At 43.1% G+C, this 13,419-nt stretch overlaps 1 protein-coding gene across 17 annotated transcripts in view; it reads right to left on the bottom strand.

Annotated features, from left to right (window-relative positions):
- The window catches only part of KCNMA1 (potassium calcium-activated channel subfamily M alpha 1), a 711,615-nt gene that overhangs the window by 152,511 nt on the left and 545,685 nt on the right, over positions 1-13,419 (bottom strand). For all 17 annotated transcript variants that reach the window (XM_064488015.1, XM_064488018.1, XM_064488017.1 and 14 more), the window contains exon 15: positions 11,682-11,791. In XM_064488015.1, the coding sequence (XP_064344085.1) occupies positions 11,682-11,791 (110 nt within the window). The remainder of the gene's footprint in view (positions 1-11,681; positions 11,792-13,419) is intronic.

Here is a 13,419-nt window from a genome sequence, read left to right as displayed (position 1 = left end):
TTGGACTTCCCCATAGTCCTGCTCATGGAACTACTGATACAGAGAAACTTCAACAAATGATATCCGCTCACTGGGGTTTAGTTTCAAGAAAACTAAAAAAGGTTCAGTCAAGCATTGAATGTGTAAAGATGTTCAAGGAAGTCATACTAATATAGAGTTTAAAAAAAATGGAAAGCAACCTAAATGTCCAATAAAAAGGCAATGGTTAGATAAAGTAGGGTACAATATGCTATTAGCACTCAAAATGACTTTTTGAAGACTATTTCCAGGTATAAGATCAACAAATAACATTACATAGGTACAAATATGTAAATAACCTGGTACAGTTAGGTGACAAATCTCTATTTAAAAACTCATAGAAATAAAAGCTCACACAAACAAAAAAAGAATTATACGCATTATGTACTACGGGTTTCTAAAATGGGCATTATCGCTTATGTTTTAAGGACTTTTGGGTAGTAAAACAGTGGTTGACTGTTAGGTTGAGAAATGAGTTGATGGTTATCCAGCATTGTAAGGGGCAGGAGGTGCTGGGTCACAGGTCAGGGCCTTCGTGTTCTCATTTAATCCCCTATAAGATCCCTAAGAGAGAGATGTTACCCCAGTTACTCAGACTTCTATTGGTATCTCTATTTTACAAGTGATGAAACTAAGGTTCAGAAAGCTCATGTAACTCGCCCAAGGCCCCCAGCTAGTACTTGACAGGATACACAACATCTTCATCCCCAGTGAAGCCTATTTTATTTTGGGAGAGATACGCAATAAGCAAGTATATAAGTAAAAAAAAAAGTAATAATAAGTTTCCCAGTGAGGACAAGTACTGTGCAGAAAATAAAACACCTTCGAAGACAGAGTAACTGAGAAGGTGTGTTATGTGCAATGGTCCAGGAGGACCACTCTGTGAAAGTAACACTAGAGCACAGAGCACTGGAGCAGGATGAGAAGAGGCAGGCAATGAGAGAATGTGGGGAAAGAGCTTTTGAGGGAATGGAAACAGCAAGTCCAAGGGCCCTGTGGCAGGACGGAAGTCGGGGTGTTTGAAGACCACCATTAAGGCTGCAGCTGAGTGAGCAAAGTCAAGAATGACAGTGATTAGGTCAGGGAGTGACCACAGCAAGGAGTCTGCAAGTTATTCTAAGTGGAATGGGGGGCTCTGGGTTGGTTTTAAATAGAAAAGCGACATTATCAGATTCGCTGGACCTGTGGATGTGCAGCTTGCAGGCAGGATGCTGGTGAAGGCTGCAAGCTCTCTGATGGGAACAAGAGTGATTGCTCATTCCTGCCTGGGTATGGGCCCCCGTGTTGCTTTCAACAGACAGTCAGATTTCAAAGGACCACTTCCATCCAGGCGTATTTGGGCTCTCCTGGTGATTTGCAGGTTTTCTGATTCCTGCCAGCAGACTCTAATGACCTGGGCTTTGTGCTGATTATGCAGTCTGCTGAAACACCAACCCACATATCCACTACAGCTGGAAAAATGCTCTTCTTAATTTATGTTCCATACAGTGCAGGCTAACACACACCCTTTATGGGACTGTTACTTCTGAAGCTTAAATTGTTTAAAATATCAGATGGCTTATGCAATATTTGTTGAAACAAATTACCAGGTTAAGTAAGCACTTTCTAATGTAAATAGCAACTAAGTGCCAAACTCAAGGAGAAGGCCGATCTTAGCACAGAATTTGCTGAAATCCTACGAGCAACCGCCACTCCAATTTGGGGCTGGTGGTTAAGGGGATCGAGGATCTTAATTGCTCTAATGACCTGATCTTATTGGTGAGAAGGGAAGAAACAGTTCACAGTAATGGCGAATTATGTCTTCTTAGCTACTTAGATACCATTTACCAACTAGATATAAAAAGAAAGGAGCTTTCTAAAGTCAAAATCTACATGGCGTTGTGCGTATTTCTTACCTAGCACAGGGTGGGCCAGCAGATCTTGGAGTGCTCTCATAACATTCAAATCTATATCTAAGATGATTTTACACAGCCTTATAGAAACCTATTTTTAAAAATCCTTTGACCTAAAACAAGCTTTTGTTCACTGGCCAAAGGGATGAAGAAGAGAGGGACAGAGTAATGTAAACTAAGTCATTACAGGCACACCTTGGAGATATTGTGGGCTCGGTTCAGACTACCACAATAAAACAAATATAACAATAAAGCAAGTCACATGAACTTTTTGGTTTCTCAGTGCATATAAAAGTTATGCTGACACTACACTGTGGTCTATTAAGTGTGCAATAGCTTTATGTCTAAAAAAATAATGTACATACCTTAATTAAAAAAAATCTTTATTGCTAAAAAATACCAAAACAACTACAATGTAACATCAAAGATCACTGATTACAGATCATCATAGTAAATAAATAATGAGAAAGTTTGAAATAGTGTGAGAATTACCAAAACGTGACACAAAGACACAAAGTGAGCTAGTACTACTGGAAAAATGGCACCAAAAGATGTGCTTGATGCAGGATTGCCACAAACGTTCAATTTGTTAAAAAGAAAGGAAGAAAAGGAAAAAAAAAAGCAACATCTGCGAAGTGCAACAAAGACATATGCAATAAAAAGAGGTGTGCGTGTATATGCAAACAGTGCCACAACCATAGATTTTCACACTCAGGCATTTTAAGACTGGCTGGTCCTGTCCTTTTCAGATAGATGAAAAAGCCTGACGTCCAAAGAAGGGGAAGTGATTTGTTCAAGGTCAAATGGCCCTTCCAAAGAAAAGCCAAAAGTGGAAATCAAGCAACTTGTTCAAGATTAAACAACTTTTATGTAAAAAGGTCAAAAGTGGAAATCAAGTCTCACTGCAGTATGCTACACAGATGCTTCTATAAAAGTGAAGGAACTGAAGTGGTTGCCAGAAGCCCAAAATGCAGAGAGGTACTGTTTGGTCAGCACAATATTTTTTTTTAAACTGAAATTAGATACCCACAGATTAATTTCATATAAAAACTAGCTTTTCAGTTTTCCTTGCTAAATCTGGTATGGCCATACTGGAGCTGCATTTCATACAGCTAAAAGAGACTGGAGCTTGGGAGCACTTACCGCTCTGGATGGGACATGAGCTCTCCAAGGTGCCACAGTCCCCACCACTCCCTATCGTCTCAGACCTCCTCCTTCTAATCCTTTGCTGCTAACTGCCTGCCCACTACAGGCATCTAAGTTATTTTCTCTGCTCTAATGAGTATCCTCTGGATGTTTGCAAAGTATAAATCTTGAGTCATTTACAATTTACCCTGGAAATAGAAAGATGTTTTTCCCTGTTAAAAAATCACAGTTTTTCATTAGTTCCTGCCAGAGTTGGCGAATGTCGGGGAGCTGGACTTGAGGCTACAGCTGAGGTACAGCCTCTATTATGGGCCCAGGGGAGGAGCAGATCAAGATGAGTGAACAGGGAGTGGATGTGGTACGGTGTGGTGGTAATCATTCATTCACTGTCTCTCTGCCCAATAAACCAAGCTTCTTCATTGCACGATGCACACTTTGTCTCCTTGGCATTCTGCCAAGTGCAAAGAGTAAGCTTTCAATAAATGCTTATTAAATAAATGTGTGAAAGAATGGGGAGCAGAATCTCCTGAGTTGCTGGAATGATATGAAATAGATATGGTGGTAAACTAGGAAAGTCTAGTTTAGCAGAGAAGGCTTGGAAGTGAGCATAAAATTGTGAAAACAAGATGCTTTTTAACTTGTTGGTTAGAAGCAGACAGGTAGGAGAAGAAGGGCATAGAAGGAAGTAATAGCAGTGACATGCTCTGGGAATCTAATGTTTGCCTTCAATCTGCTATGACATGATGTAAGTACAATTCTAAAATACAGAGAGCAATTTCTCTTTGGAACCCTTCAGAGATCCTGTTTATAAAGGGTTCACTTGCAAGAATGTGCTTCAGGTCACTTCAAATTGATGTCCTGAAATTAAATATTTACTTGCATCATTCAACGTCATTTTTTCGGTAAAGTAAAATGGGTTTTGCTCACCCAGTCCTTAAAGTCATTCTTATGGCTTATTTAAACATATACAGGATTGGGGTGGGAAGAAAAAGGAGGCTTAGCATGAGGTAGAGTATAAGAAAGAAGCAAGAAAGCATTCACAGTGTGATAAACAGGATAAGACCAGCCATAAGTTTGCAAGAATTTAATTCTTGGTTTCTAAAATAAAATGCCCCGATATGTCCAATACAAGAAGTTGCCACTGGTTGCAAAAATAATTATAGGGGAATAGAAATGACGTTTTTTTCAAGGAAAAAAAAAGCCACTTGTCACAAAAAGGTCTTAAACCAGCAATCTGCAATAAAACTGTTGTAATAACAAGTTATATTGCTTTCTTGATAATTATTAAGTAGAGGTCTACCAAATTTGACAATGACATTATACAAAGCCTTTTTTTTTTTAACTGCCAGCATCATCTGTTAACTACAGTAGTTTCAACCCAGATGTTCCTGAACAAAGGCTCTTAAGAATTAGAGTCCAACTGTTTCCACCTACCCAGAGGGAAATAAATTGTTCTTGCCATTAAATCAGCCCCCTTGACTAGAAAGATTGCTTGCTGGTGTGAATTAAGCATAGAAACCTGTCGTAGAGTTTGCACCTTCTAATGTGTTCAGGAAGGGTACGTAAAGATGTGGTTTGGGGCTGCTAACGATGACTCACCCAGGAGCTAAGTGGACCAGGACAGGAGAGGCAGCTTTCACTGTGCCCTCCAAGCCCAGCCCCACCCTGAAGCACCAGCCCCTCCTCAGTTACCCAGAGGGACCCTGGGAATGTCAGACTGAGATGCGTAATCAGAGTAGATGAGGATGTAAATACCACACATTGGGAAACCAGATCTTTAGGATCTAGGGGCTAGGATGAAAAAAAAGATTCACTTTCAGGAGCTTTGATTTAAAATGATAGGCTCTCAAAAGGGAAACATCCAGTTAGAGAAAATTGGAAACAGCGGGATTCGTAAGACTTAGCACCAGAGACCCGGAAGTGATTGAAAATGCTCATGCAAATGTAGCTCAGTTTCCATTTCCCGGATAGCTGTGAGAGAGGCAGAGCAGGAAGATTTTCGAACGCCACCCCCACACATTCCGCCCTCAAACACACACTCTCACAATATCTCCACAAGCGCACCTAAGAAGTGTGAATTTAAACACCTTTGCATCCTTTGATATGGACAAGTAACATTTGCCTAAAATGTCAATAAATGCATTTTTTACAAAGCTTTGCTATTATTATGCATCAGAAATATCAAACGTAACCTGTGTTGTTTGCTCTGTGGACGCAGCATCGTCAAGCCTCAGCATCTCCTACTGGACTGCCTCCCTGACCCCTCCTCTAGAAAAATCTAGACCTGCCACTGCCTCTGCAGCCTTTGGTTAAGGGTTTGAATAGCTCTTTTGGTCACTAGTTTAGTCACTAGCACGTTGAAGGATTATTGGTCATCTTCTGGGTCCTTGTGGTAGAAATTATCATAAATGTTGTATTCCTGTCTGTGTTCACATATGCTCAGCTCTAATCACAATACCCTGCCCCCCAGAATAATTGGATGAATAGGGCCAGTTCTTCATGGAAAAATATTTTTTAAAGAGACTTGCACCTCTCCATAAATTCTCATAAAATACTCATTTCTGCAGCCTGGCTAAATAAATCTATCCTGTAACAATGGGATCTGTGGGCTTCTTTCTGCTCCGTATTCAAATTCGGATGTCTTTCTCTAAGAACTAGTTATTTCACAGGACTCAAGTTAAACTAGCTGTCATTTTCATTGGGCAAGAGACTCAGCTTCTTCCAGGCAGTCTGAAATTTAAGTTTCCTCAAGTGGCTTCTTTGGCAAGATCTGTCCATATAAAACAACGCAGGACGTGAGCATGATTTTCTGAATGTTAGGGCCCCTAAATGCAAGTGGATAAGGGGATGAAGAACCCTCCCCCAGCCCCCACACTATCTTAAACCAGCCCAGAAGCATCCATGCTTGCACCTGGGCTGGAGAGCAGAACTCCTGCCTTTTAGCAAAGTGAAGATCTGGTCAGAGTTCCTCTAGTTACCCAGGCATTAAATGCTCCACATCAAATCTGGTTTTAACTGCTCCATCAGCAGCAAGGGGACACAGAGAGACTCCAGTATTCTCAATACATGTTTTGTCCTAATCCTCTCTGGGCTGTAAAAACCTGATACAATTAAGCTTTTGTATCTTGCAAGTGATGAATGACTGAGTAATACTCTCACCACGAGATTCAGGACCTGGAACATAGTGTTCTCGCAGGAGTGGAACCTCTGAACCTGGGGGTTCCCTTGTCCCTCCCGCCCCATCTCCCTCCTCTCTCCTCTGCCCTCACTGTCCTACCTGGCGGCAGTGGGGGTGCATCCTCAGGTTTGCTAGTTCTCATGATAAAAACACTATTGCTGTTTCCCCCTGAATACATCACATGTCAAAAGAACTGATTTGTCTCCTTCTCCCACCTAAAGGGGAAATCAGTTTGCTCTCATTGGACAATCTCAGAGATCGGGGTGTTGAGAGAGTTCTGGGTGGTACCATGTGGCTCCCAGCCTCCAGGTTCCCTACCACTTAGAATTTCCTCCTCCCCCTTTACTCCCTCTCTGAATCCAACCTTCATGCAGGGCACAGCACAAGTGTCATCCCTTCCAGGAAGCCCCTCCTGGTCACCCCCAGCCTACAGGGAGCTCTCTGTCCCCGTAATTCTCAGCATCTGTCCTCCAGTCATGTGCATTTATCAAACACTTATCAATAATAGGTACTTCTCTCTCCCTGAGAATGGGTATTATTTTCCTTAACCAGACTGCAAACTCTCAGACGGCAGATGCTGTAGGGAAGCAGAATCCTTTACCCAGCATTTGAAAGTATTGTTACTAATCTTTTAATGCACATTTATTTGATCAAGTCTAGTGGCAGGTTGGTTCCTCTAGAGGCAGCACCGTGCCTGGTGCACTGGTGCAAATATCCCAAGCTCATTAAATAATCTAGCCGATTGACTGACTGGTGAGTGATGGCAGAATTTTCGAAAGGGTTAAGAGTAAATAAAATCTGGAAATGCTATGATATATTCTTTTCTTTCTTGATACTTCTATTATATTTAGTAGGCCAAACAGAAGGGCAGCAGGAAGAGGAGAGGCAGGAGAGGGGAAAAGGACACTCGCTAGTGCTGAGAGATTAAGTTACATCATTCCGATTTCAGAGAAGAGGAAACTGAGGGTAAGTACCAAGCCTAAGGCCAGGCAGCTGGTAAAGGAGGTAGGCAGAAATCAAATATCTTGTCCCAAATCACATATCCAGCAAGTGGCTGATCTGGGGGTTTGACCCCAGACCTTTGCGACTCCATAGCTCACACTCCATGATATAACAAAGCATCCTACTATACGAACCACTCAAAACCAGGACCCCTGAATGGCAACCATGGCCTCATACCCCAGGCCCTCACTTCCTGCAGGCTTGGTGATGGCTCTCTGCACCCTCTAGAGTCTCCTGCTGAGGAAGGTGGGGAGTGGGAGGGAAGAGGGAAAATGTGGTTTTCTGGCGTTTGGAGAACAATGGATGGCAGGTACCCTCTCCTTCAGATTCCAAAGCTCCTTTGCCTTGATCTTACTGCCACACAGACCCAGGGGCAAGCCAGCTATGCAAAACCAAGGGGAGATGTTCAGGAGTTGCTGGCCCTTAAAAGGAACATCCTAATGGCATCCTGGGGAAGGTCCAGGACATACCCATCACAATGGCCATTAAGGCCAAGAGGCACCTTGGCCGGTTGCATCCTGAACTGTCCTTGTTTTCCCCTGTACTTCTCTGCATTTGGTGCTTATCTGTTCTCCCCGGCTTGCAATTGCTTTTATGATCTCCAGTGGAAATCTGACAGAAAGCATTAAAGGGCTCAGTACCCCACATCTTTTTCCTCTGCTGACTTGGATTAGGTGTAGGGGGTAGGAGAGCAGTCAGTGGCTTGCCTGGTGTGGTAGAGTGCACTTCTACGTCCTGGGACATGCAGGACGCCCTTCATAAAGGAGGGATGATGCAGGGGAAGCTCACACAAAGACCTAAATCTTAGTATCAGCTTGCAAGATGTGGTCCATCTACAATTCTATGATTTGACCAGAGTCAGAGGAAAAATATTCCAGTGACTGAGCCCAAAGTGGGAATAAGAGGTTATTCCAGCCTGTGTGTGGAGGAATGGAGATGGTGGAGGTTCCCAGTCGTTAAGACTTTGAATCAGAATCATGTGACTTACTTGCACAAAATGCAGATTTGGGAGGTCTTACACCAGATATTAAAATATAGAGAGGAAGCCTAGAATCCTCTCCAGTTAATAAGCTCCCCAGGGGATTCTTAATTAGTCAACCTCCAAACTGTTCCCAATTGCACCAGGCCCCAGCACCGGAACCCTGGTTCTGTGACTCGTGTGCTAGGTGGCTCTGGAAGGGGATATGGACATCCTCTGAGTCGCAGTGTCCTTTATAAACCAGGGATGGTGACAGTCATATAAACGTCGCAGGACTGTTGTGAGGATTCAATGAGAAAATATAAATGAAATATTTAGAAATGATACGGCATTTTGTCCAAATTAATTACTGTTTTTGGAACAAAGCTGCATCTTCTGGTGATACAGAAGTGAAGCCAAAGGCTGGTGCTGAGAAGCTGGTGCAAGTCTCACGTGAATGGAAGAAAGCCTCTTTCCGCTCGGAATTCTTAAAGAGCTTGCCTTGGGGGCCTTCTGCCCATCTTGCCTCTCTTCCTCCTACATTCTGTTCTCTTGGGAAATGACCTTAAATTTCACCCATTAACCCTGCCCCCTGAGCTTTTCACTGAATGACTCTCCCAGCTTCTGAGAAAACACCCAGCTTTTCGGTGTGGCCATCCTACCCTGCAAGGGGGCCCTCTGCCAGCCCAGGGGAAGAGCGAACTTCTTTCCTTTCATGCTTCAAGACATTATTGGCTGCGTACTGTTTTAATGCTGTGCATAATTACAGAAACTGCTCTACAAATCTGTATATTTTATCTGTGTTTTATTATACGCAGAATATCCCCCAATTCTTTTTCTTCTACATGAACCAGCTTAAAATATATTTTGGCATCCTTTATGTCATCTTGAAATTGAATAGCCAATTCTTACTGTAATGAAAATACTTATGCGCCAGCCCGGTGATGTACAACGCTACACTCTAATTACGGCTGTGCTTTAATTAACCTGAATTGAAGAGTGTTATCATTAAACTGCTGGTAACTTTGAATTATGGCTTTTCTTTAATTTAAAGTAGAAAACACAGATAATTAAGCCTCCAGATAATCAAATGCTTGAGGAGAGCTTCAATGTTTTGGGATGTTCCTAAATCTCATTAAATGTCCTTTCTTTATTGATTATTTCTACCTCTGCTGTATCATTGTGTTAAACGAATAATAGCAGTAAGTTGAACACATTCTCACTCACATCAGTTTTTTGGTGGTTTTTTTTTTTTTTTGTATTCCAGAAGCTGTACCAAACAAATACTAAATTCTCTGACAACAAGGTGTGTCTGAGGGATCTTCTCCTTCTCGGGATGTGTCCTAAAGATAAAAATCAATCAAGGGAAAGATTTACAGATGAGTACCCAGCTCCTGAGCCTGCTCCCAAGGGCAGGGAAGTTTCACACACACCGCGGGTCAGAGCTGGCAACCTCACGCGGCGAGGGGACCAAGCTGAGGTGTAAATGCAAATCTGGCCTGGTTTAAGAGGGCAGGGAGGGGAGGTCCTTCACTCGCCCTCTCCTTACAGAAAACGAGAGCCAGTTAGCATTTGGCATAAATGTGAGTCCTGTGTTCGTTCATCAGATTTTTCCAAGGAGGCCAGGAATGCCGTTTTTAAGTGAAAAACCACTGTTTTGAAACACTGGCAACTAACTTTAAGAAATTAAACACTGTGTAGGACAAATACGTGAGTCCAGTTTCCACCTCCAGGTATCCCAGTTGGGACATCTAAAGGGAGCAGTCCTAACCCTCTAGGTTAACACTCTTAAAATGGACTGACTTGGTTCCCAGAAGCAGGATATGAGAAGCAGTGGGAAAGCAGAGAGGGGGCGTGGGGGACACAGATGAACAGACTTGCAAGGGAGCCCTCCTGTTGATACCAGTCAAGCCAGGAGACTCAACAGCCAAAGAAGGGCACTTCCCATACTCCCCTGCTAATGCCCCCAGTTCCATTGGACCCCTCCAGGCATTGGCAGTTTGCTGTGTGCTCAGACCACCTGCATATTAGATATAGGAGGCCTCAATTGCCCTTTACCAAACCAGCTTCTAAGTCCTGAATACTCCTGGGCTTTTCTATTCTAGACAGGCCAAGCCCCATGGTGGAGAAAATCCCCTGGGACAGCCTCAGTGTTTCAGGACCCACGCCTCTGAATGGTTAACTTCTTTCTGTGGCAGAAGGAGAAATAGCTCTCAAAGGAAGGAACACTCGGGAGTTACAACAGGGCATCCATTTTCAGAAAATAACTCCTTCGGAATCAATTACCTATTCACTTTTCCAGTCCATTTAGCATTTAAACCTTCGCTTAGAGGCAGGGTGAGAAATTTCAGTAAACAGTCGAACCATTCTGGATTGCTTAGGGTCTGGGCCCAGGGACAGACAGGGCGCACCTGCCGTGTTCACTGACAGGTCAGCCCCAAGCTACCAGGCACTCTGTCCTCTCTGCTGTGCACAGAACATAAAATTAGGAGGCAGAGGAGCCAGAGAGCCCCAGGACTATCCTCTTCAGGCTGCTCTTTCCAGAGGGTGGGTTTGGTCTGCTGGCAGCCAGACAGCACGCGGGAATAGCTTTTCTTCCTCAGCTCAGTGGGTGCCCAGATTCCCGTTTCTTCCCAGGTTTTATCAGTGAGACTGAGTTAATCCAATTCTTTGCTACAGTGGCAAAGGATCGGGGCTTTGTGCTTCAGCATTCTTAGGGAGTTTGTGTTTTCACAGGGGACATCGCCTCTGTTTGATGTGCACCTGACACCTGAGCTCCTGAATGGGGACTCCGAGGCATCATCCTGGTGGAAGCTTCCTGGGAGACCCGGAGCTCCAGAGGTTACAGCCCTTAGGTGATTCCCTGTTCTGTCTCAAGGGGTCATGCAGGCTGGGGCTACCTCTTGCTCAAATCTATCTTGCTGAGCCAGTGTAAGGAGATGCTAAGCCTTTCTTCCGCTATAACATGGGAGTTGACCGAGTTGGGGCAAAACTGCTCAGGACTATTTCAACTTGGTTCCACATTCCTTCAGCAAAGAGTGAAAGCCCTTTGAACAGTGGCTTTTCTGATGTCTTTACGATCTGACTTGACTGAAAGGCAGATTAAAATTTCTTTCGTCAGGGGGCTAGGAAGATTTGGTTTTGCCCTGGTAAAATCAGAGGCATGGGTTCCTGCCACCCTTCCTAAATGCGTCTCCATCACAGGAGCATCACTGAAGGCAGGAAAACCGCAGCTCATCATTTAGTACAAATGATGGAGCCAAGCCTGAGAGCCTCAGGACTGGAGGGAAAGGAGAACCAGCAGAAACCCCCAAGGCAAGGACCATACAGTGACCCACCTTCCCGTTCATCGCACTAGGTTGAGCACAGGCTAGTTGGTAACTGTCGAGTGTCCCCACTGTGCTGGCCACAGGTGGGGTGTCTTTTCTGCAAGGGGCACGTTAAACAGCCCCGAAACCCAAAGACCATATGGTTAATGGTCACTTACTCACAAACAGTAGGGAAGGACAGACCCACGAAGGCACTGGAGAGATATTCCGTGTACATTTCATTTGAGACTCCTTCCAAGTAGTACTTCTGCCACGTGTCTTCCTCAATCTAAGGGAAAAGCACACAGGAGGAGGGGTTAAGGTATGAGAGTGGGCTGCAAAAAGGAAACTCGGGTTACCCCAACTGGCAAACAAAGGCACTGGTTGCATATGGTGACTTTTTTCAACAACCACAACACAACCTGAAACACCACGTGAAGCTTCCCGTGACCCTAAACTCACAGACTTGTTGCACATCGCCTCTGAAGCACCACCTCCTCTTAAACCTGTATGATTTCCAGAAGTCTGAAGGCATGGGCACTCACCTCCCCATTGATACGATTTTTTTGATATAATTTTTTGAGAGCAATTTTTAAATTGTTACCAAAATGTACAAAAGTACATACTCATTTGTACAACTATTTCATTTTAAGAATTCAGAACAAAGAAACAAGTAGACTAGTATGCAAATACATATGTACAAGAACATCTTTCTATTCTTGAAAAATTAGAAATAACCACAAATGGTAGGTTTATATGACAGAGCACAGGGAAGCAATTAAAAATTATGATGAAAATGTATACCTTTTCAGAGAGAAATTATATAAATAGTGTATTACTAAATAGTGTGTACAGTCTGATCTTATTTTTTAAATACCTTATAATTATCTGAATGTTTGTAAAGTCTTAGAAAGATCCAGAAAGCTTTATACCAAAACAGTAAAGTTAATCTCTGAGATGCAGAATGACATTTTTTTCCCTATAGATTTCTGATTGTTTGAAGGCTTTTGCAACGAGCATACATGTAACAGGAAACAGTGCATCTATGCCTACTTTGGGGGAAAAAGTAGATTTTTCCAATCCCATCTTGAATATCACAAAAAGTAAAATGTAATTTCAGAGAGCTCTTAACCCACATTTCATTAATTTTTTTCCCTAATGAATCAAGTTCAACTGGCCTTCCCAATAGCCCTCTTCATGGAGGTATTTCTGGAAGGGTTTTACCTTGGAATCAATCTTTTAAAATTACCAAGTGAATAACAGCCCCTCTGGGAGTTTGGGGGTGTCACAGATTCCCAAGGCAGGCGGGCTGTGCGGTCCTTGGGTATCTACAAGCTGCTGCCTCTTACACTCACTTCCACTGGAGCTTAGATAAGGGGAGGATGAAAGGGAGCTCCCCAGCCAACAGGCAGTGGCTCTTAACAATGTCTTGTGCTGGGTACTGAAGTAAAAGGCACCTTGCTTATGACCCAGTAGTCACTTAACTGGGGGAAATGCAATGCTTGAAGCTGGACTTGGAAACAGTGGGAAATGCACACCTATCATCTACATGGTGACGCTCTGAACTACAAAAGCTAGGAAAAATTTAGAAATAAACTGAATGCTCCTTGCTTCTGTGCTGTTTGTCTGCTTTGTGCTCAGTCTGGGTGATTAGATGATGTGGGTTAACTTCATTAGTTTGAGCTGCTTCTAACCTACTCACACACGTGAGACATGAGCGATGCAACGGCTGGGTATGGTTGTCCATCTACAAATTCGCCTTCCCCAGAGTGGAGTCTTTTAAAAAAGACTCAACCTTTTTCTATGGCTAAACTTTATGATTTTAAAAATTAACAGCTATATATTTAGCTAAGTACAAACTTTTTAATTTACCCGAATCACAAGATTTCATTTTTTTTCAAATAAAAGATATTCTTG

The sequence above is a fragment of the Camelus dromedarius genome, chromosome 8 (assembly GCF_036321535.1).
Source record: "Camelus dromedarius isolate mCamDro1 chromosome 8, mCamDro1.pat, whole genome shotgun sequence".
In the NCBI taxonomy this organism is placed as follows: Eukaryota; Metazoa; Chordata; class Mammalia; order Artiodactyla; family Camelidae; genus Camelus; species Camelus dromedarius.
The sequence above is the reverse complement of the archived record's forward strand: the minus strand, read 5'-3'. Positions and strand labels throughout refer to the sequence as shown.